Raw genomic sequence first — 22780 nt, 5'->3', positions numbered from 1 at the left:
TATAGAAGATTGTAGATGACTCTAGAGTGTTTTGCAACGATTTAAATTGTGGAGTAAGAACTGTAACTGATAAAATCGAACACTTCATTCAGAAAGAGTGTTTGATGTTAGTTTTGTGTGTTTCATGATAGACATGGCAAGAAATAGGGAACTAAGTGTTGAAGCAAGAAGTGCTATTATATGTTCGTGAAAAGAGTTATCCCTTGGGAAGTATTGGCAAAAAACTAGGTGTTTCATTTAAAGGAGGCAAACTATTATTCGACGACTCAAGGAGACTGACAGTTTAAAGGACAAAACACAATTTGTACTACCGCGCGTAACAGCGGAAGCACAAGACAAGACCATAACACTGATTTTTAAACGCAATCGACTACTTACTGCACTTGAAATTCGAGCTAAGTTCAGTAAGAACAGAGAAACTCTCATTCCTTGTTATAGATAAGGGTTTAGTGATTCCAAACTTTTAGGCGGGAGTGTATTTCACATTCAGTGTATAATATTGAATGTGAAGAAGATATAAAGCTATATCTCTGTTTCACATTCACTTCCGATCCACTGATTTGATAATTAAGCTTGTATTCGGCCCAGTAGTCACAGATCACAAACAAAACTTTCAATAAGCTTAGGATGATGGCAAAAGTAAATATAATTAATAATTAAGCATAGTTACTGTAGAGTCAACTATGGTAACTATAAGTATGGTTACTATAGACATTAAAATGGAAAATATTAATTCTATTTCTGTAATTTGGTCACATTTGAGCTGAAACACAGGTGGTCATCATTATAAGTTTTACTGTATATGGTTTTTGTTTTTATTCGGTGCACCAGTCATCCTTTAATTTAATAATTATACAAAACGAACGTGTTCATTCAGTCACATGTGTCATCGAATATGCAATAAATAAATGGATTTTGCAGTGTATAGCAATTTTGCCGTATTTTGTATAGCCAGTAGTTAATGAGTGAACATCATTCATGGACTATCATGACGTTACACTTTCATATTGGATTTCGAAGTTCAGTATTAGTGGTAATCCTAAATTAATCTCTACAATTTTGACAACAAGTTGTGCGACCTTCGAAAAGATAATCAACATTTAACAAAGCGTCTAACTCACGTTGGCGTCATGTGAAATCATATGTGGTGTTACATGTGTGATGCCGTGTTTCCCATTTTCGAAATTTCAAAATATGGTATCCTTTCTTATGGCAGCTCTCTCACTGTACGAGTCGTTCATAAAGTTTTCATAAGGTTTGCATTTTGAGCAGATGGTACCAGGTGTTCCCAGTGTTTTTTTTTTTTTTCTGATAATCATAAAATTACACTTATCAAAGTACCATAAAATTACCAAAGGTGTTCCTTCAGTTTTGGAAACATAGACTATGCACCCTCTCTCTCTCTCTCTCTCTCTCTCTCTCTCTCTCTCTCTCTCTCTCTCTCTCTCCCAAATAGAAACGAATAAAGCCGTTCAATCAGTTCAAATCTGGAACGGCAACAGATCGAGCTCGTTGGCAGGGATCATAGCAAAGGGAAATCGCAAGACTTTGTCTTGCGATTTCCCCTGCTTCATTGGAGACCGTGTTAGTTTTCCGGATTGAAGATTTAAAGAATCAAACCTTGAAGAATTAAAGCAAGAATGGTTAAGGAAGGATTTTAAATTTTATTGGTAACTAATAATGAGTATTGCACAGCTTCATGAAACAGTGCAAGCTCCTCTGTGTTTATGGTTTGAGTTCCTAGAATTTTTCCAATAACTGGATTTTATCTCTCTATTAATGATTGTAGTTTTGTCCCCGTCATTATCCAGGTATTTATGAATAAGGTAGGTATCCCATTCGCTTCTTGGTGGTTCATGCTGTCTCTGGTGGTTAGACATCAGGCCCTCTTTCTCAAGCATCTCCATTATTGATTCATAGTCATAACAGTCATGACGAATATCATGTTCATTGAAATCTGCTCCAAGAGTTTCATCCGCTATGGACATGCGAATGGGAATGATGAAATCGATTGTCTGAAAGAACAAATGGCTAATTAATTATACAGATAATTGTTTTATATTATTTAAGAGAGTCAAACTGAAATACAAAAATAAAATTGTACTAGATAATGTGCAAATATTGAATGTAGTCGCTTAACAGCTGTCTTGAAACATTCAACAGTGTGCTAGATCAAGATACCCCTCTCAGGTAGCACATTGGATATAATCACCGTCCTATTCACGCCGGGTTGAAACGCCTGGATTCGAATCCAGACGTTTTTTATGGGCTTTTTAAAGGAATTTTTGTGGGCTTTTTTCACAACACAGCTGAGTTAGTCGGTCTCGGGCGAGGGTTGCATGGTTTTTCATCCGGAACATCGGGATTTATTTTTTTCCCGTAAACAGGAAAATCGACCATAGAATGCAAGTAATTTACAGATGTAATATATTCGTAGCTTTAGTTGCTCAGAGTACTGAAAGTAAATAAGTGGAATTCGACTGCAATACAAAATTGCTCCTTTGAAGTATTTATCAAAGGTTGCGGAAAGAAAGGAGTCTCATGAATTCTTATTGCAGGTGATTGGCAAAATATGAATGGACTTCTATTAGGAGTGACAAAGAAAGAAAATGCAGCTTGTGGCTTTTCAGTTATTCAGGAGGAGGACTCTGTCGTCATTTCATGTGGTATCAGAAAAAATAGTTCAAATTAGAGTGAGTTGTTCATTAACGACAATCAGCTGTACTAATCAATAAAAAAAATCCCAAATTATGATATTAGGGTCACCCGTAAATGATTATATCTACCCATATATTTATTTTGTCTGTAAATTTCGTGTTTTCTGGTCGATTTGCCTGTTTTGCTGGACGAGAAAACCCTTTTTGGAAATAAAAAAAAAAAAAAAGCCTTGCTATCTACGCCTGAGACCGACGAACTCAGCCACGGAGTGAAAAAAAATCCACTAAAGTTCCCCGCCTCATCGACGGGATTCGAACCCTGGCCTTTTTTCACCCGGTGTGGGGGAGGACGATGACGATACCACTGTGCTACACGCGCAGGCGTACGATCCTCGGAAAAAAAGCATCAACACTGTTCCCGCCTCCTTTAATTTTCAGTTTCTCCTTTCTATAACTAATATCAGTATATCAGTTGCCAAGGCATGGGAATGATTTCTAGATACCATGTGTAGTCGATAACAAGGAGTGACTATTAGCAGAACTCTGTTTCCGGTGTTCCTGACATGCTTTATGTCGAAAGTAAAGAATCCTGTTTCAAGGAGAACCTGCAAAGCCAGCCAAAATTTAAGCATTTCACTTCACGGATAATAACAACAGTTGGCATAACTGCTACGATAGCTATCTCACCACATTTTATGGATAGGCTTGAGTCGAATTCTCCCAAGACAAGAGGAACTTTTAATGATCCTTGTTTATTCACATCGTCCAATCCTTGCTCTAGACCGACTGATCCGTCCCCGGTGAAGATTGGGCGGTTTCATTCGGACAAACAGTTTTTTTTCCGGTGGAACAAGCAGACTATAAAATACTTTTAATATACAGACAAAATATATTTAGTTATAGCGGCAGTTAACTTGGCATAAAAATGAACTACATCCTTTAACATAGATTCCATTATTTTTCATTCCACAAAAGTCAGGTTACATGTTTATAGTTTCCTGGATCACCCTTAAAACACCAATATTTTGTATAGGAAGGGTATCTATATGTGTCCAGTCTTCTGGAATTAGAATTGCACCTAAGTTTAAAGATGGTTAGATAGGGGTTTAGTGACTTTTTTTTTTTTTACAAAACAATCAGAAAGACGCCATCAGTTGCATGTTTCTTATTCAATTTCAAACCTGATAATTTTCCCTCTAGAGCTTTTACACTTATCACAATTCATTTTATATCGTACGATTGTTAACTGAATTCGTTCTTCCCACCCCCCCCCACCAAAATTTAAAAATTTTCTTCAGTAAATATAGACTCTGTTTATTATTATTATTTTTAACATATAATATACACAACAGGCATTCTCCCAGTTAAAGTGTACAAAACATAATAATAAATGGTAGACTAATACACTTTGTACAATGAAAGTTAATTCAAACGGGAAAAGTCCAATTTACGAAAATGAAAATAAAAAAGATATTCATGACGTCAAGTCCAGCGCTATGAAAACTCGCAGGAAGCAGTTTGCTGCAGGAGACATCACACACACACACACACACACACACACACACACACACACACACACACACACACACACACACACACACACACGAATTAATGAGGACATCTTTAGCCCAGAACTCATCCGTAAATCAGTCAACCTACTCCAAATAGTTCTGTGAAACTGTTTCTTGTTCACAGCCATATCCAAGTCAAACTTGTTCATGAGTGCCAATGTTCTTTTGAAGAAGGAGTTCCTGGATATCTCTAATCTAGAATTTCCGATGTGAAATGTAGTCTTCTGTCTAGAAGCCACCGCTGGAGCGTGAAGGTCAATATGGCACAGAAGATCCGGCAGGTAAGTTGAACCAGCGAAGATGTGGTACAACAGTTTTAAATCAAGAACAGTTCACCGAGTTTCCAGAGATTGAAGCTTGAGCAACTCATTCATATACATTCCTTTTCTTGTAGCGCAAAGAATTTTTTGCTGGACCTTGGACCTTGATTTTTCAGATTCTTTTCACAATCTGCTTCATTCTGTCCCATTCTCTGAGTAACTTGGTTATAAACCAATTTATGTACCGGTTGACAAAAATTTAAGTATTTCTGTATAGAGCTGTGAATGCACAAAATTTGTTAGTTGTGTTCTTCGTAGGATGCAGAAGACAATTAAACGAGAAACAGAATTACTTTCAAAATCGTCACTAGGGAAAAAATGATTATCTATACCTCCACTCGCGCATAAGTACGGAATCGAAGGCGTAAGATGCTACTGATAAGGAGAACGACGCCTTTTACTTTACCAGAGAGCACTTTGATTGTGAAACTACTATTAGAATGTAAACAATGCAGCCACAGCAATTCGAGAATACAGGCATTGCGACAACCAGCCAAGCGGTCTAATGGCAACATGTGGTGTAAGGATAAATTATTGCACTGTTGAAGGAAGCAGGATATCTGGGATTGAGGCTAAGAAGACGGCACAAACCCCACAACCAAGCGCAGTTGAGTACAGTATATTGCTACTGCAGTCGTGGAAAGGTCCGTAGATAATGGAATACAAATATCTGTCGCCACTAGAAAGGCAGCGCCAGTGCACCTAATGCAGCAGTATGGAAGGTGTTACTTAAAAGATTTTGACATTTTACTTGAGATTATTCGGTTATATTTATACAGACTGCACCATTAGCAACAGTTAAAAGTGGATTCTATCGAAACTCGGCTGATATTTGGCCTCAACTTCTTGGCACGAACGGAGGTTAACACCAAGAAGCCATGGAATATCTTCTAGGGAGATAAGGCCCATATCTACTTGAATGGGATTGCAAACACCCAAACCTGCAAGATTTGGATTGCGGAATACCTCGTGAAATACAGGAAATCTCCTAAACGTACGTACGTGAGGTATGGTTTCACAATTACCTTCATTATCAGCCCATTATTTTTTTGAAGGACGCTACACTTTAGTGATTATTTGTATTTTACAACTGAAAATTTGTATTTTACAACATTTAATATTAGCGTGGATGTCTGAAAACAATCATTTATGCAAGATGAGTGGCATTAAGGATGAAATATTAGCAAACTTCTTTCTTGATCTAGCAGCCATGAAGGATAACATCAGAACTTGAGAAACACCACTATCAATATGTTACGTTCAGCAGTTGACCATATCGTTACTCAGTTTGAGGTTTTGCCATATTTGAATGCTGACAGCATCGAGGCACATGTTATCGAGTTCTAATTAACAGTACTGGAATTTGTGACTCATATTGATATAGTCTCTGTAGAAGTATTTGTGTGTTCATGCAGATTTGCACGCTGTTCGCCGACCGGGATAGCCAGGTGGGTAAAGTGCCTGCCTGGCAACCCAAATGTCGCGGGTTCGAATCCCGCCTCGGGGTTGGATCAGAGTAAAATAAAAAAAAAAAAAAAAAAAAAACCTTGGGAGGTGCATTATGACCACAGAAGCCGATGCGCCAACAACTAACAAAAAAAAAAAAAAAAAAAGAAAAAAAAAGCACGCTGTTCTGGCTAATGAACCGAACAACTTATGGGAAAACATTGCTCTCTCCATCTGAAATCGACTAAGCCGATCATTGAAGAGGACTTAAGAAATTCCTTCAGTAATCGAGGGGGATCGAACCCAGACCTCGCCAAAGGGTAAGCTGCGGTATGTCTTGCGGACCAAGCTGCCACTGAGGACTGGCACTGTCGCCAGGAAATGGCGGCGCTTTCGTCGTATTGCTGCACTCAGTACTTCTTCAGGAACTTTTCCATTATGGAAACATCCCTTTGCGATTCGTCATTTGCAACTTCATTCTTTATTCAAAAACACTGAGACTACTGACATTTCGTAGAACAGGGCACAGGGCACCTTTTCCACGGTCCTACGTTTCTCCATCCAACGAAACAACTTTGCTATTCTATTCTCGTACACTTACAAACTGCTGCTGCAGCATAATTCGCTCTCCTTTTATACCTGGCTGATACCTTTTATACCTAGACATTCAACACCATTATATATCTTTCCACCCATGCACGTCATTCTTGCGCATGCGCATGGCAATGTTACCACTTTTCTTCCCATCGATAGCTTGCTTGTTTGAGGATTTATTAGGCGCATCGGCATCTGTGGCCATAGTGCGCCATACGTGTGGTTAGTGTGTATGCTATTTCTTCTTGGATAAAGTTAACTTCAAAACTAGCACCAATAGATTTCTTTTTAACTAGTTAAATGAGGTGGTATACATTAATAATTTTGAGAAATGTAAAAATGCTCGAGACCTTTGTTTTATTATCCAAAAGTGAAGTAAGTTTAAGAGGGTCTTCTGTTGTGGCTGGAGTAAAAAGATTCTCGCGTTCTCTTGTATATTTTGTGCATTCGACAAGGATATGTTTTACTGAAAGCACAGTGTTACAATGATGACACTGAGGGGGTATCTCCCCTCGTAAAATATAACCATGAGTAACATTAGCGTGACCTATTCGCAGACGAGCTAGTATTACCTCCTGTTGTCTAATTGAACTGAAGCTAGAAGGCCATCGCTCAAGATTTGGTTTAATACTTCGAAGCTTATTGTTAAGTTGTTGCTGCCATGATTATTACCACTGGCACATGCATTTTTCCTGGATTATTGGTCTATAGTCTTGATAAGGTATTCTCTTTTGTTGTCGGGTAGTAGGTGAGCAGATTTGGCAGCATTGTCCGCTAGTTCGTTTCCAGGAATTGTCATATGTTCTGGGATCCAACAGAAGTATATGTTTCTCAAGTTCTGACAAGATATGCAAAGAGGTGATTATTTCTTTCACGACTGGGTGAGTAATGTTCATGGTGTGTTTCAGTGCTTGAAGTGCACTTAAAGACTCTGAGAAAATTATGCTGTCTTTAATATTATTAGTTGAATTGCTATTAGTTCGGTAGAGAATATACTAAACTCACATGAGAACTGATATGCTAATGTGATGTTTGGGAAAACTGCAGCGATTCTAACGTGAGCATCATTTTTTGATCCCTCAGTATGTACTACGACGAAGTTGGGAAACTGGTCCACTACTGCATGATATAGTTGCAAGAAATTTTTCTGATGTAAATTAATTTATTCCGTTCATGAAGGTGTAAGTCGCATGTAGGTGGAGTGATGTTCCAAGGAGCAAGAGGGATTGGGAGGTTATGCGCCACATTGTCTAAGGTTAAATTTAGTTATTCTAAGAGGTGTTTTATTCTCACAGGTAGGGCGGTTTTGGTATAACCTATTGTGCTGTGATGTGAAAAGTATCTGCCAGTTTGGGTGTTCTGGCATAGATCTAATTTTATATGCATAGCGTAATATCAGTTGTCTTCTGATTGAGAGAGGCAGTTCATGTGGTTCAGCATATAAACTATGTATTGGAGCATGTGCGATATGCTCCGAGGGCAATGCGTATTCCACTATGATGGATAGGGTCAAGCCAGCGAAGGACATTAGGTCTTGCCGATCTATACACTGGTGCTCCGTAGTCAAGCTTCGATCTTATTAAGGCTCTGTATAATCGTAACAAGGTAAGGCGATCAGCTCCCCACTTAGTTGCTGAAAGAACCCGGATGATATTCAGCCTTTGCGACAGATGTTCTTAGTTTTTTAATATGCTCTAAAAAGGTAAGTTTATGGTATAATGTGTTTCCTAAGAACCGTGTGGTGGGGTGAACTGCTATTGGTTGGCCATTCACTAGTAGTTCCAGATGTGGGTGCAGTTTAAGTTGGCGGCAAAAATGGATGCACAACGTTTTTTGGGAACAAAGTTGAAAGCCACTAGTTTGTATCCATGATCTTATTTATTGCTCCTTGTAACTGTCTCTCAACAGTATTCATGTTTTTCGCATGATAGCCCCGATAGCACAGTTGATACAATCATTTTTTTCGTCCTTCCATTACCAAGTGGCAGAGATCTGAATTCATTTCCCATCAATGACGCTAGAAATTTATATGATTTTTTTTTTTCACAACATGGCTGAATTAGTCGGTTCGGTCTCAGGTGAGAGTAGTTTGGGTTTTTTCTCCTAGAAACTCGGGTTTTCATCCATCAAACAGGCAAGTCGAATACACACAGTTTACAGACACAATATATATTTAAGCCTTACGGTCTTAGTTGCTTGGCATTGAACACACAAACCATGTTTTTTACAACGTCGTGCCTTTCATCTGCATATTGCCGCATGTTTTAGTTTCCCCAATGTAGCAGCTAGTCTACCGCATCTACTGCCGTGACTGCACTAGCTGCTACATTGGGGAAACTGGGAGTCGGCTCGAAAAACGTGTTCCGGAACACAAAAGAGCCATCCCTTTAGCGGACATAGAACACTTGGCCATTGCCGAACACTTCTGGTCAACCACCACGACATTGACCTACACCGCGATGTCGTGATTGTAGACAGGTCCCGCCACTACCGGCGACGCGCCTGGTTGGAGTCGCTAAACATCATATGTTCTAATACCTCAGTCAACAGGAGCAGTGGATGTAGTGCCCACCCTATCATTGAAGCAACCGTTTTGATGAATGACAAACGTTGGCAACGTTCACATGCGTCACAGCCACAGGCTTCAACATCCAACAATTAACCATCACATCACGCAGTTCATATACATGACTGGCACTACACGCCCTCATGTTCCACACTCTTCACTGTCAGTTTGACTGACGAAGGTTAACAAACTAACCGAAAGCTTTTGTATGTATTTAATTTAATATATGTGTGTTTCCAATTAATATTAAACTTGTAATTATTTATTCCATTTCGCTCTGTGTCACGCAATAATCCACAATAATAATGAATCCAGAGCGCACAGGCCTCTTTAATCATAAATAAATAAAATAAACGTTAGTGATTATAGGCATCTTTAAAATGTTCTCCTTCTGACTTTGTAGACACATTCCAATTCTTTGTCATGCCATGAAACACCATAGAAAATCCTTTTTTTTGAAAGTTTTTTCAGTAGTTTTTACAGTCTGACGTTTCTTTAATATCAGACTGTCTGAAAACCATGATGATATTTTTAAATATCAAAGGAATTACTCATGACTAATTTGTTCCTCCAGCAGCAGCTGACCAAGCATTCTACTTTCAAGTTTTGGAACGTTTACGGTAGTACATTCCTTGAAAGAGACAACCTTTGGCCGAATAGATTTGCAATGTGATGAGCGTTGGAAAATTCACTGTATTCGTCCGAGTTTTACTCCGTTCATCTTTTTGTTTCCTAAACGGAAAGCCCTCGTGGGTAACACAGTTGATAGAATCGCCGTCCTCACCACACCAGGTGGAAAAGACCCAAGTTCGAGCCTGTCGATGGCGTGAGGAATTTTAATGGGCCTTCTTCACAACGTAGCTGAGTTAGTCGGTCTCAAGCGAAGGTAGCATGGTTTTTCTCCCGTAAACTCGGGTTTTTCGTCCAGCAAACAGAAAATCGACCACAGATCACATGCAATTTACAGAGAGTATACACGGAGTAATATGGCCCTAGCTGCTGATTCTTCTAAAACTGTATAACAACAACAACCTAAACGGAAAGCCTCGTTGAGATACCATTTTGAGTCATTTGAAGGCGTGCAGAGTAATGTAACGGCATTATTAAAGGATTTACAGCAATTTGGTCCTTGAGGTTGTCACAGACATTCTCTCAGATATGCCAGACAAGCTGTACTTGCTACCTCGGAGTCTAAAACGCTGATGGAACTGATATTCGGGTGACACTCAAGTCAAGTGGACCCAATTTCGGCGAAGTCCGGATGGTCTGTGACAGCCAAATCCTCTGCTTGCACCTTCACGATGGTGGGACTGTTAGTAATCCTGGGTATAGTTTGTTTGTTTGTTATTTGGTTTTTAGGAGCATTAGCAACTAAGGCCATATTGCTCCGGGATATGCGGTGGTCATTCCCTGACCTTTCCGCATCCTTCGTATTTGGTGGTGACGGGCTCGAACCCCGGTTTAATCAAGAAGCGTGTGCTACGCACTGCTGCTCCTTCCCACCTGGCTACGGAGGCGCCTGTCGTGGGTATAACTTCCATGCTCAAGCACATGGTGGGTGACCACCCAGGTGTGAACCAACGTAAGCAGGGGTCGAGGTGTGGCGCCCACACCACATGGAGGAATGCCGCCCCTCTATGTTACCAGGCAGTACTAGGTGGTAGATGACTCTCATCAACCGGTGCAATATCACCACTTTGCCTATTGGAGGCGTGAAGTAAGTGGTGGAACCCATGTTTAGTCTCTAGAGCTAAGTTCCGGTCAACCCTTCCCTATCTCTTCCATCATGCAGTATGATTAATGACTTTTGAGGTTATGATGAACATCGTGGCGAGATCCAATATTCCTTACATTTTGAGGGTACAGCTCTAAAACGGTGTTTGCAGACCAGCCGCTAGTTAGTACACCGAACCGAACCTATTGGTAACTCTCTAGGAGGCTTCCGGATCAGCTAGTGTATAATCTTGCTACCTCTATTCTGCCAGATAGTGACTTGAGGGAGTCAGAGTAGTGTGTATGCGAGCATTGTCGAGGCCACGTTACGTCAAGGATCTGGGTATATTCTTACCATGTGGACGCCATATCAAAAAATTTCATTACTTCATACAGCATGTCCCACCCACTTTTTCTTACTATTGAATACACCATGAATTGTCAAACTAATAGAGCAAGCTTATCTGCGAAAAGATCTAAACCTCCCAAACACTTCCTAATTCATTTCACAAATATACGTGGTCTCAATTCTAATCTGAACCATGTCCATTTCCACTTGCAGTCTGCCAAACCCCATGTACTTTTTCTGACAGAATCTCAGTTATCGGTTGATTCAACTACTGCTCATCTCAGATGCCCAAATTATTCGCTGTATGATTCCTTTCGCCTCAAAGGTGGTACTTCTGCATATGTCCGTTCTGATATTCCCTGTCAGAGACTTGGTAATTTGGAATCTCCTCTCTTTGATCTTCTCTGGCTTAAAATCTTTCTTCCTCATTGTGTCAAATTCATCTGTTGTCTCCACCCTTCTCCCAACTCCACTAATCACTTTGAGCTCCTTGACTTCCTCTCTGTGCAACTTGACTTTCTCCAGTCCAACTTTCCTAACAGTGTGGTAATTTTCCTTGGTGCTTTTAATGTTCACAACTCCAGCTGGATTCCGTTTTCTAGTCACACCGACCCAGCTGATCGAGATGCTGAGGTTTTGCAATTACTAATGACCTTGCACAGATTGTTCATTTACCTACAAGAATACCGGACAATCCTAATCATACAGCCAACACGCTTGATCTTTTTCTCACAAACAACCCTTCTAAGTACACGGCCGAAGTAAGGGGTTCTTTAGGTACTTCAGATCACAACTTGGTGATCGTCTCTTCTTCAATAGAGCCTTCATCTCATGGCTATTCCCGACCTCGCGTTGTTTGGCATTACGAGAATGCAAAATGGGATGACCTGCGAGATTTCTTTTCTTCTTTTCCTTGGTCGGATTACTGTTTCAAAATTTCTGATGTCAACGTTTGCTCAGATCGTGACAGTGAAATTATTCTTGTAGGAATGGAATCCTTTATCCCACACTCCATTTAAAATCTCGTCCTTTATCTAAACCTTGGTTTTCCAATTAATGTGCTAAGGCTGTTCAAGAGAAGAACATTGCATATCGTAATTGGCTTGTTTCTAATTTTCAGTTTCATTTTCTGCCTATCCCAAATTTCGCAACAATTGTAAAGCAGTTATTAATCAGTCCAAACTAGAGTTTGAACAGGCTAAGAGTAGAAAACTTGCTTCTCGCTCTAATGGTAGCCGAGCATTCTGATCTCTTGCCAAAGCTATTGGCCGCAACTTTTTCCCATCTCTGCTCCAACCTCTGTCCAAACCAGATGGTTCTGTTGTCACTTCAGCTAAGGATAAAACTGACCTGCTAAGCATCCCATTTTTCTTTCAGCTCATGTATTAATGATCTTGGTAAAACACCTCCCACCATTCCCAACACGCTCCATTCAATGCCTCCTGTGGTCTTCCGTCAAAAGGATGTCAGAAGGATTTTGACGAATGTTGATGCTAAGAAATCTCCAGGTCCCGATGGTATTTCTCCACTTGTTCTCAAAACCTGTGCTCCTGAACTTACTCCTATTCTTTGCCGCCTTTTTTTCACTTTCTTATTCCGAAGCTGTTTTTCCTTCTGCTTGGAAATTTGCTCATATCCAACCAGTTCCTAAAAAGGGTGACAAATCCCTCCCATCCAATTATCGTCCCGTTGCAATTACTTCTACTCTTTCTAAAGTAATGGAGAAATCAATTAACCGCCAAATCTTAAATTAGCTAGAAACATTCCGTCTGATCAACGATCGCCAGTATGGATTCCGTCAGTGTCGATCCACTGGTGATATTCTCGCTTATGTTACCCATTTATGGACCAATTCAATGGAAAGGTTCGGTGAAACACAAGTAGTTGCTCTTGACATCTCAAAGGCTTTCGATCGTGTTTGGCATAAAGGTCTTCTAAACAGGCATCCATCTTATTGTTTGCCAACTGTTTTTAGTAATTGGTTATCCAGTTTTCTCTCTGATCGCTCAGTGAGGATGATGGTAGATGGCTCTCTGTCTTCTAACTTCTCCACTAATGCCGGTGTCCCCCAAGGTTCAGTTCTTTCCCCACACTATTTTCCTCTTGTATATTAATGACCTTCTTCCATTGACTGGAAATCCTATCCATAGTTTTGCCGATAATAGTACATTCCATTCCACTTTCCATTTTGAGAAACCTTGCCCTGCTCAATCAGCTTCAACTTCTCGAAAATCTGCTACCAATTCCTTAAATGCCGATCTTCAGGTAATTCTCCAGTGGGGCAAAGACAACTTAGTTGATTTCAACCCTTCTAAAACTCAGTCTTGTCTTATATCTCGCAAAAAGGATACTTCTGCTTCTATGCTTATCTTTAGTAACACTCCGATTTCTAGGCAAAATGATATATCTCTTTTGGATATTACCCTGTCTTCTAATCTCTCTTGGCACAAGCACATTACAAATATTGCTTCCTCTGCATCTAAAAAACTTGGTTTTCTCGTTCGCTCTCGGCGTTACTTTTCTTCCAAGCAGCTGCTCACTCTATATAAATCGCAAATCCGCCCTGCCATGGAATATTGTTCCCACATCTGGGGTGGTGCCCCCAAAACCTCTCTCAGGCTTCTTGATTCCATTCAGAAGATTAATTAATGATTTATCTCTAACAGAGTCTCTCCACTCGCTGTCTCATAGACGCGCTGTTTCTGCTGCATGCCTCTTCTTCAGATACTTCCATGGGCACTGTTCTTCTGAATTGGCTTTTATAATTCCCGCTCTCTCTTTCAAAACAGTTCGAACACGTGCCGCCACCAGCCAACATCCATTTACTGTCCAACTTCAAACCCACAGAACCAACTTTTCATCTTCCTCATTTATTCATTCAACTGCCGTTTTCTGGAACAACCTTCCTTCATACGTATTTTCTGAAAATTAGTCTACAGAAGTTCAAGTGCAATGTCAACAAATATCTTCTTTCGTCTTCTGAACCTACAACCCAAGCATGGTACTAAGTACTATAGGTTCTAATACCTCTCGTGTTTGGGGTTTACATAAAAAAATTTTTTTCCTGGCATTCATAAATGTTGGGATGTGAGTAAAAAGTCAAAAGAATAAGACTGTGAAGGAGGCTCGCTACTGCGCAAAAATTTGTTAAAAAAAAAAACTGTAGGATGACATTTTTTTACAAGCAAACCGCACACCTTAATTTTCACTTTGCTCTTTATATTAACTTTTACCCTTTTAATTTTTGCTTATAACCTTTAAATTTACCATTAAGTTTGTAATTTTATAATTTTAAAATATTGTTAGTGTATGTTTAGTGTCCTTCCTGCTATGCTGGGAAGTAATCTAGTAATGTCCATTTCGTAAAAACCCGCTGTAGGCAATTGCACATTACAGATACTATCATGAATATACAGTATAAATTAGAGTATTTTTTTTAAACAGAATTAATCTGGTTTACTTTATTTCCAGACCACCGATTTATATCAACTGCTATTAAAATTTAAAGCGATATCTTGATTCTTGAGTTGTAAAAGTGCGCTCCTGTATAAAAATTGGAAGTAAGCATAATTGAATAATTTTAATTATGAAGCATTATACTCTGATAATGGGAAAAACCAAAAGTTCTCCAATAATTTCGAATTAAATTCTGGTGTTGAACATCTAACTATAAAATTTAGACATATCACTTTTTTAAAAATTCCCACACTGACTTAAAAAAAAAAGAGTGAGTTCTCTAAATTTTATAATCAGAGGTTTGATACTGAAATTTAATTTGAATCATGAAATATAAGTGTTATACCTTAAGTGTTATAAACGTTACTGTCATACTCCACGCCGCTATACATACACATGCAAGCATCTGGATTCCCAGGAAGTAAAAACCACCTCCCTTAAACACGCCACTGCGGTCAGCTGTTAAATGTAGTAGCGTGTCAGCCTCTACGAATAAGCCAACAGCAGTCATTCCCAGGATTCCTCCAACACCATGCACAGCAACTGCTCCTACAGGATCATCAATATGGAATCTATCTAATATTGGTGGTACTTCATTGACCAGCAGCGCACTAAAAGCTCCCACAACCACAGATTCCCATGGCCTTAGGAATGCGGAACCAGCTGAAAGAAAACATAATTTAAAGGGACTTGATTAGGATTTTGAACTTTTCTGTTTATTACACATTACTAGAGTTAGGAATATTATTATTATTATTCATTTTAATTTACATTTGTCCCTGGACAGACTGTTTGGTTAGCAGGGCACTTACAAATACGTAGCCCAGTGGTCAGGAGCGAGAGTGCATAGCACGCGTTCCTTGAGTGGACCGGGGTTCAAGACCGTGACTACTAAATACGATAAATATTTGTATTGACGATTTATTGTAAACTCTACTGACTTGGTTGTCGTGACGGAGTATAAACAGAAAATTTATTTTTTTATTTAAATACATTGCTTATTCCATCTATGACTGAAATTAAATATATGTTCATAATTAAATACATCATAGCATTAATTAATATTGATTTAACAATTTATCTCACTAAAAACGTTTTAGGGCAGAAAGCGTCAGACTACGGGAAATTTAATAGACCACCAAGTTAGTGCAAAGCATCATTTTAGTTCGTAGCAAATCACCGAAGTAGATATTATGGCATCATTTTTGTTACATCTCATATTGTGAACGCCTTCACGGCCTGTTGTTGCATTACGTCGAATAAGTAACATCAGTCTTCTTTACTGGAGAAGCTTTGCTTATTTGAGGTAGCGCATTAACAGATTCCTCATTGTGAAGGCGTTCACAATATGAGTTGTAACAAAAACGATGCCATTTCACCTATTTCGGTGATTTACTACGAACTAAACTGATGTGATGCTTTGCACTAACATGTTCGGCCAATATATCTCACTTAAAATACGTATCAGCTTCAAACATACTCATAATCTAAAAATATGTGCTGGTTACTTCCAAATTAAAATGTAATCACTTTATACAGTTCAGACCTGCTTTTCTGTACATCCTGTCAGAATACATCATTTTATAATCAAATAAACGGAATTGCACATTCATCATTGACTGATTCAAATTATCTTCCACTCAACTCCTGGATTTTAAAAACACCAACATGAAAATAATGTACAAATGTTAAAGGAAGCAGTTGGTAAATAGTTTGTAAATTTCCGTGCACACATCTGTGATCATTTTTTCTTTTCTCATCATTTAATTGTAAAAATGTTCACAATGATATTATAAGCAGAGATGGTTTAAGAATTCTTTTGTAAAGAAATGTACAGAAAACTCCAATTTATTTATGTCTTTTCTGTTGAACATTACCTGTACATTTTTCAACTGTATATTTGTATATTCATCGTTTTTTAAGGGAACACCCCCTAAAAAGCCATTGGCATATGTGTTCTCCCTCCCTTTTTGCTGTTATCTTCCAAAAAAAGTGTAACATAAAATAGGGATAAATAAATTATATTATATTATCAGTGATGTTCGCGGGAACACAATTCGTAAAGATGTCATGTTTCCCAGTCTGCTTTTCAGCTGTATTGGAAGGGTTCCAGAACTCGACTTACGGTTTCAGAAAGATTTGAACAACCCATCTGACAACAGGCGTATCCAAATGTATATACTACAGCGTCGATTTATGTGAATGTATGCTGCTATTGCTGTTTTAGGATTTTGCGTACGTAGACTACTGTATTCATATTGCGCCAGGTTCCCGTATCGTATGCTACTTGATAATGATCTTTATTGTGCATTGTCTGTAAAAGTGTGGTCACAGACCGATTTTCATGTTGTATAGGATGAGAAACCTAGAAAAATTCACGGGGTAAGTCCTGTTCCTTCCTCGGATTGGCAAATTATACCCCAGACTGAAGAGACATTAAGAATTCTTTTCGTCTCAGAGGAGAATTTTTCGAATCTCTCGGATCAGAGGCTGTATTTGTAGGATAGAAGCAATATGACGATATATATAATTGACAGTAATTGAAGCAATGTCGTAAACACACGGTATTTATTCCAATTTACTCAGGTTCTAACGCGGCGATTATTCCATACTGGATTCGCCACTATTTGAACCGAAACCTTTCCATACGACTGTTAAGTGTTAGCTCCACACAGGACTATATACTGTACGTTGTTTAAGCTTCAGAAGTAAGACCATTTTCTCAGGCAAGACAGGTAATAAGCCGATGGAGATTTCATGCGACTTTCTACGATTATTTACCTTAAAGCAGTATGTTCCGTACGAATTCTAGCATCTGCTAACCGGCACAAAATTCGACTTACTGCAGACAGGATCGAGCGAATTTCACCATTTTTCTGTCCGGAACAGCGTCTCTCCATCAAGAAAATCTTTGAAAGCCGGAGTTTTTTCCCATTACTATATACTCGTACAGCAGTTTTCTAACCCTCCTCCAAAATAAAAATATATCTTCCTTTTCACTTTTATTAAACAAAGCATGGCCAATTGCACGTTAACAGCTGACCAATTTCCTTATTTTTCTGTCCACAAATATTCAGTCATACACAGACTAAGGATGCCATGTAATGTTGTTCGTTCCAGAAACCTATTCAAGAACGCACACCTCTGATTCAACCAGTTTACTCTTTCTGTTAATTTGATCATTTTATTGCCGCAGTAGCATCGCATTCATAAGTGGCCTCTTCAAGATTACTTAATTGTTTCATGGCTAATTTTATTTTTCTTAAATTGAGAATATCTTTTATTTACTGCAATTTTAGTATTTACATTGCTTCTACAAAATGCGCGCATGCTACTATAACCAAACTTTAATGATGCTGTGTTTAGTGCTTCTAAAAATATGTGCGCCAAGACTCCAAACTACCGAATTCGTTCATTGGTGATTTACCCACACCCTGGTTTCTTAATAATTAATTTGTTTCATTTTTGTTTACCTGAATGTTGGCAATCATTTAATTGAAAAATATTGCCTTATGCATTAATTGGTTTTTCAAAAAATCACTAAAATTAAAAGACCGCGACTATAGTCTGTATGGGGATATTGTCTGCGAGGTAGCACAGTGGTATCGTCACAGTCCTCCCCACACCGGGTGGAAAAGTCCTGGGTTCGAATCCCGTCGATGACGCGAGGAACTTTAATGGGCTTTTTTTACTCCGTGACTGAGTTCGTCGGTCTCAGGTGTAGATAGCAAGGTCCCCCCCCAAATGGGGGTTTTTCGTCCAGCAAAACAGGCATATCGACCAGAGAACACACGCAGTTTACAGACATAATACATATAGGGGCATATATAAGAAATTATGGGTAACCTCAATATAATAGTTTCAGTTTTTGTATGGGGATATTTGAAAAAAAAAAAAGAAAAAGAAGTCTTATCATACGAGAAGAATGATTGCGTAAGAAGAATGAAACGAAACTCATATGTGGTATGCTACCCCTGGGTGGGGGGAGGCAACGTTTGGTTTGGTATGGTCAGTGAAAGAACACACGGGGGTCTTTCGGAATCTCGAAAGGATGGGCTATAATTTTCAGTTTCCTTACTGCACTTAATGCAATGTCCCATCAACTTTTCTAGAATCCTTTCGTACAATCTACTGTCTTGGTCCTTTAACCATTCCTTGACCATACGAATAACATCATTATTTGTTCCAAACAATAATTTACATAATTTATTGAATAATTATTTTTGCACCCTGTATTTTATATACTGTATGCAGAACGGAGATTTTTCCTAAACAATGATTTAATTATACTTTTTCGAACTGCTTTCACAAACACTGTAAAATCATTTAAAAGGAAAAATTAAATGTAAATAAAAACATTAAGATATTTTTATTATGAGATAATGGAACTACACATCCTTCTAATAAAATTAAGGTAAGAAAACCTTTCAGTTTCACAGTTATAAAATCTGCGGATCAATTAGCCACATTCATGTGTAAATGTTTATATAGAAAGAAACAGTTGCCGAACTCCACTATATGTTTAAATTTACAATTGTTGCTGTTTTAAAAAGCAATTATAGAATTATGCACACATCTGAGTTTTCTTAAAACATCGTATTATTTGTGGGCTATTTGATTTGAACTCTTCGTTCGTGTTTATACTCCAACACGACCACTAGGTCAGAGGAGTTTACATCAATTATTTTGACAATGAATATAATCATTTAGCCGTATTTAGCAATCATGCGAGCTTGAAATATGGTCCACTCAAAACATGTGCTTCTGCGCCTGATTTGGCTATATCGGGTCAACATTTTGTTTCAAATACAGTATATGCATTTTCATTTTCTCTTTGTTATATTTGGGTCCAGATCCATACGTATAATTAATTTGTAAATTAACATATGTTAATATTGTTTTTATGAACTACAACTTAATATTTTCACATAATTCGAACTATCCCACCCCTCAGTTTAGTTCGAATTATTTAGTTCTAATGTAATTTTTTTTTTTTTTTTTTTTTTGTTAGCGCATCGGCTTCTGTGGCCATAATGCACCTCCCAAAGTTTTTGCATTTTACTCTGATCCAAGCCCGAGGCGGGATTCGAACCGGCGACCTTTGGGTTGCCAGGCAGTCGCTTTACCCACCTGACTAGCCCGGTCGGCTCTAATGTAATAAATGAATATCAATCCTCTCTCCCAAAATATTGATGCCATCATTTTAGTAGTTTATGGCTCCCTTTGAAATTTCTTGTGCCGAGAATAACCTTCGTGATGCCATTCCATGGACTCTTGCTTCTTTTCTGGGTCATAGTAATGCATCCAAGTTTCATTCGTTGTCGCCAATTGGCCGCCCAGCTTATCTGAATTCGGGACAAATTTTATAAGAATTGCTTTTCTACAATTCGCCCATTCCATCTTCAGCTTTGCATTCAAATCTTTTGGTATTCATTGACACTAAAATAAATTTGCATTAGGAACAGCTACAGTAGTAGATACTAAATATCTGCTGTACATAGTATCTGGTTACAGCCTTTTAGCTTACAGCTCCGTTTTGATACTGTGTGGCATCGGCTCCGCAGGTGGTAGAAAGTGTCCTTAGGTATGTTAGCTCAGTGTGATCGGCATTACATTACACAGTTGCTGGGTGTTCGATGGTACTGGATCCAGGTGCGCGCTGAGCAGTTAAGTAAATAAGGTGGTATCATTTGGTGCCAGACCACTCCCAAAGTCATCATCTGAACCGTAGGCCAAAAGGCTTGTAGAAGTATAAAACCTTTGGTTTATATGAAATAGGAAAGGATTACGTAGGAATCTGAAAGAATGAGGGAAAAATTCATCTTTATTATTATTTTTTTCACCTTTTTCGTCCTTCATGTCTGAGCTTGATTTTTTACCATATGGCTGTGTCCTCCGTTCGTGAACGTGATTTTTTATTTTGTGAGTGTTTAATTTATATCCCAATTCTTTGAAAGTGATTTTTTTAAAACTTAAATAGATTAAACTCGCATATTTTTTATATTCTGATATGTGGAAAATTTTTCTTTCATACTGTCTTTTAAGTTCACTGATGATTTTTGTATTCAAAGCTTGGGTATATACAGCCTAATAGATTAATGTAGCAGCAGGCCGAGGTGAAAGTCATTTTTGCACTCCATACGGTAAATTATATACTATATATAATAATTATAATTGACACTATGAAATTATTAACAAAATAGGTTTTATTAAACTCATGTGGAATGTAAGCTGTTTCTACACTAAATTGTTAACAAGTGACGTTTCAGGAATCTTTCCCCCCCATAAGACCATAAATGCTATGGGGAAAGGGAGAGGGGAAATAGAAGAATATTTAACAACTATGTAAAAGAAATTGATAGACAATCAATTAGAAGTAATGTTAAATGTTCTTCTATATAAAAAGAAGCAGAGCATTGTTTCAACTCAAAAAAATTTAGTCGTAAAGAAATTATTTAATGTTCAGACTAAAGCACAATAAAAGAGCACTTTTTACTAAAACGAGCTACCTTACAATACGATCAAGTTTTAGCATGGATAAAATTCAATATGGAGACAAGCAATTTTGACATCTGCACTGAAGATATGCAAAACAGATTTAAAAAATTCTATTCTTATAAACAACCAGATAGCGTGCAACATGAAATACCTCATACTCAAGCCCTGCTGATTAACCAACTTGTGAACAAAAATACAGTTCAGCAAATAATTGACCAGTTAAGCCTTGATAGTAGTGAAGGCCCTGGCCCTTGAAGGCTTATCAAGGTCAAGTTGCCAAGCAATGAGCAGGTAGCGAAGGCGTATCCCTGTTGATGGATTTGTAGATGGGTAAATTATGTAAAGGTTCTCCCATTTGGGAGAGAAAAGTCCATTCCGAATAGAGTTGTCCGCAGAGGCTTAACTAGAGTTGATGGCGCCCAGGGCAAATAAAAAAATGGCGCCCCTTGAAAACTGTTCTTTAAAATTCTGGCTGAATTTTTATATTGCTACTCAAACTGGCCACTCGTTATAATACCGGTTACAAAATAATAAAAACAAAATACACTTTTATTGTTAAAAAATGAAACTTATATTATTGCTAATATATTTTTATAAATATAACCACGTACTTATTTCTCACTTTGTCAATGCCATTTCATTTTAGAAATTGCAAAAACTACCAGTGCATATATAAAAAGTTGTTACTGGTATTTAGAAAAAATGATTTGGAACTTCACACTAAAAATGGATTTTTCTAACTTTAGCTGATGCAAACTGATCAATAATGTCATCAAAATTTGTTATTTCAGTTTCCTCACTTTCAATGCTGATCAAAGGTAAAGCAAAAAGTCTCTCTTGCCCCATTGAAGCTCTCAAATATGATAAGATCAATTTTAATTTGCTAAAAGGCCGCTCACAGCTGGAAATTGAAATTGCAGTAGTGAGCATTATCTGAACAGCAACCCTTAAGTTTGGATAAACATTTTCATCTCCATACTGAACAATAAACTTGAGGAGTTCCTCAACTTTTGAAATCTGAACATTTGCGTGGCTTTTCAGAAGCATCTTACAATCCAGGATTTATTCATAAAGCTGAAAACTGTCAATGTTACTGATATAAATCTGTCCTAGGTTGAGACAACTTTTATTCAAGATATTTAAGCTATGACTGCTGCTGCTTTCATTAGAGTCAAGCAGTAATCCTTTAACATCTAAAAGGAGACAGCTCATCAGAGGAACTGACCGGTCGCAAGACTGAATTACTGGACGATGAGCTAAAAGAAATCCAAATCCTCCTTCCGTTTCATTATGGAGGCGATTAATAGTTCCTTTCATTATTCTCATCATTTTTTCATTTGTAGCGAGCCCTACATCCTTGGCTCTTTCACCGGACATTTGTTTTTTCTTTCTGGAGCGTCTTTCTACTTGAATATCCCATTCATCACATAGTTTCAGCCCTGATTCAAGTGATTTACTAGTCAGTGATTCTCGATTGCTTAAAAAAATAATCTTGAAGGGCTTTTAAATCATAAGCAGCATCATGAAAGTTCATGGTATGATCTTGGAGTCGTTTTTGAACACAATCAATCCGAACAAGAATTTTGTGCCAAAATCCAAGCAAAGCCAAA

At 38.2% G+C, this 22780-nt stretch overlaps 1 protein-coding gene across 1 annotated transcript in view; it reads right to left on the bottom strand.

The window, feature by feature from the left end:
- Positions 1-1697: 1697 nt before the first annotated feature.
- LOC150081633 (putative ammonium transporter 3) overlaps positions 1698-22780 on the bottom strand; it is a 56150-nt gene continuing 35067 nt past the window's right edge. The window contains exons 6-7 of the mRNA XM_090380271.1: positions 15019-15335; positions 1698-2015 (exon numbers count right to left, since the gene is read on the bottom strand). Coding sequence (XP_090236397.1) covers positions 1698-2015; positions 15019-15335 — 635 coding nt within the window. The remainder of the gene's footprint in view (positions 2016-15018; positions 15336-22780) is intronic.

This window comes from Mastigoproctus giganteus, chromosome 8 (genome assembly GCF_048544385.1).
Source record: "Mastigoproctus giganteus isolate SK-2022 chromosome 8, ASM4854438v1, whole genome shotgun sequence".
In the NCBI taxonomy this organism is placed as follows: domain Eukaryota; kingdom Metazoa; phylum Arthropoda; class Arachnida; order Uropygi; family Thelyphonidae; genus Mastigoproctus; species Mastigoproctus giganteus.
Note: the sequence above shows the minus strand (reverse complement) of the source record. Positions and strands in the feature narration are given on the sequence as shown.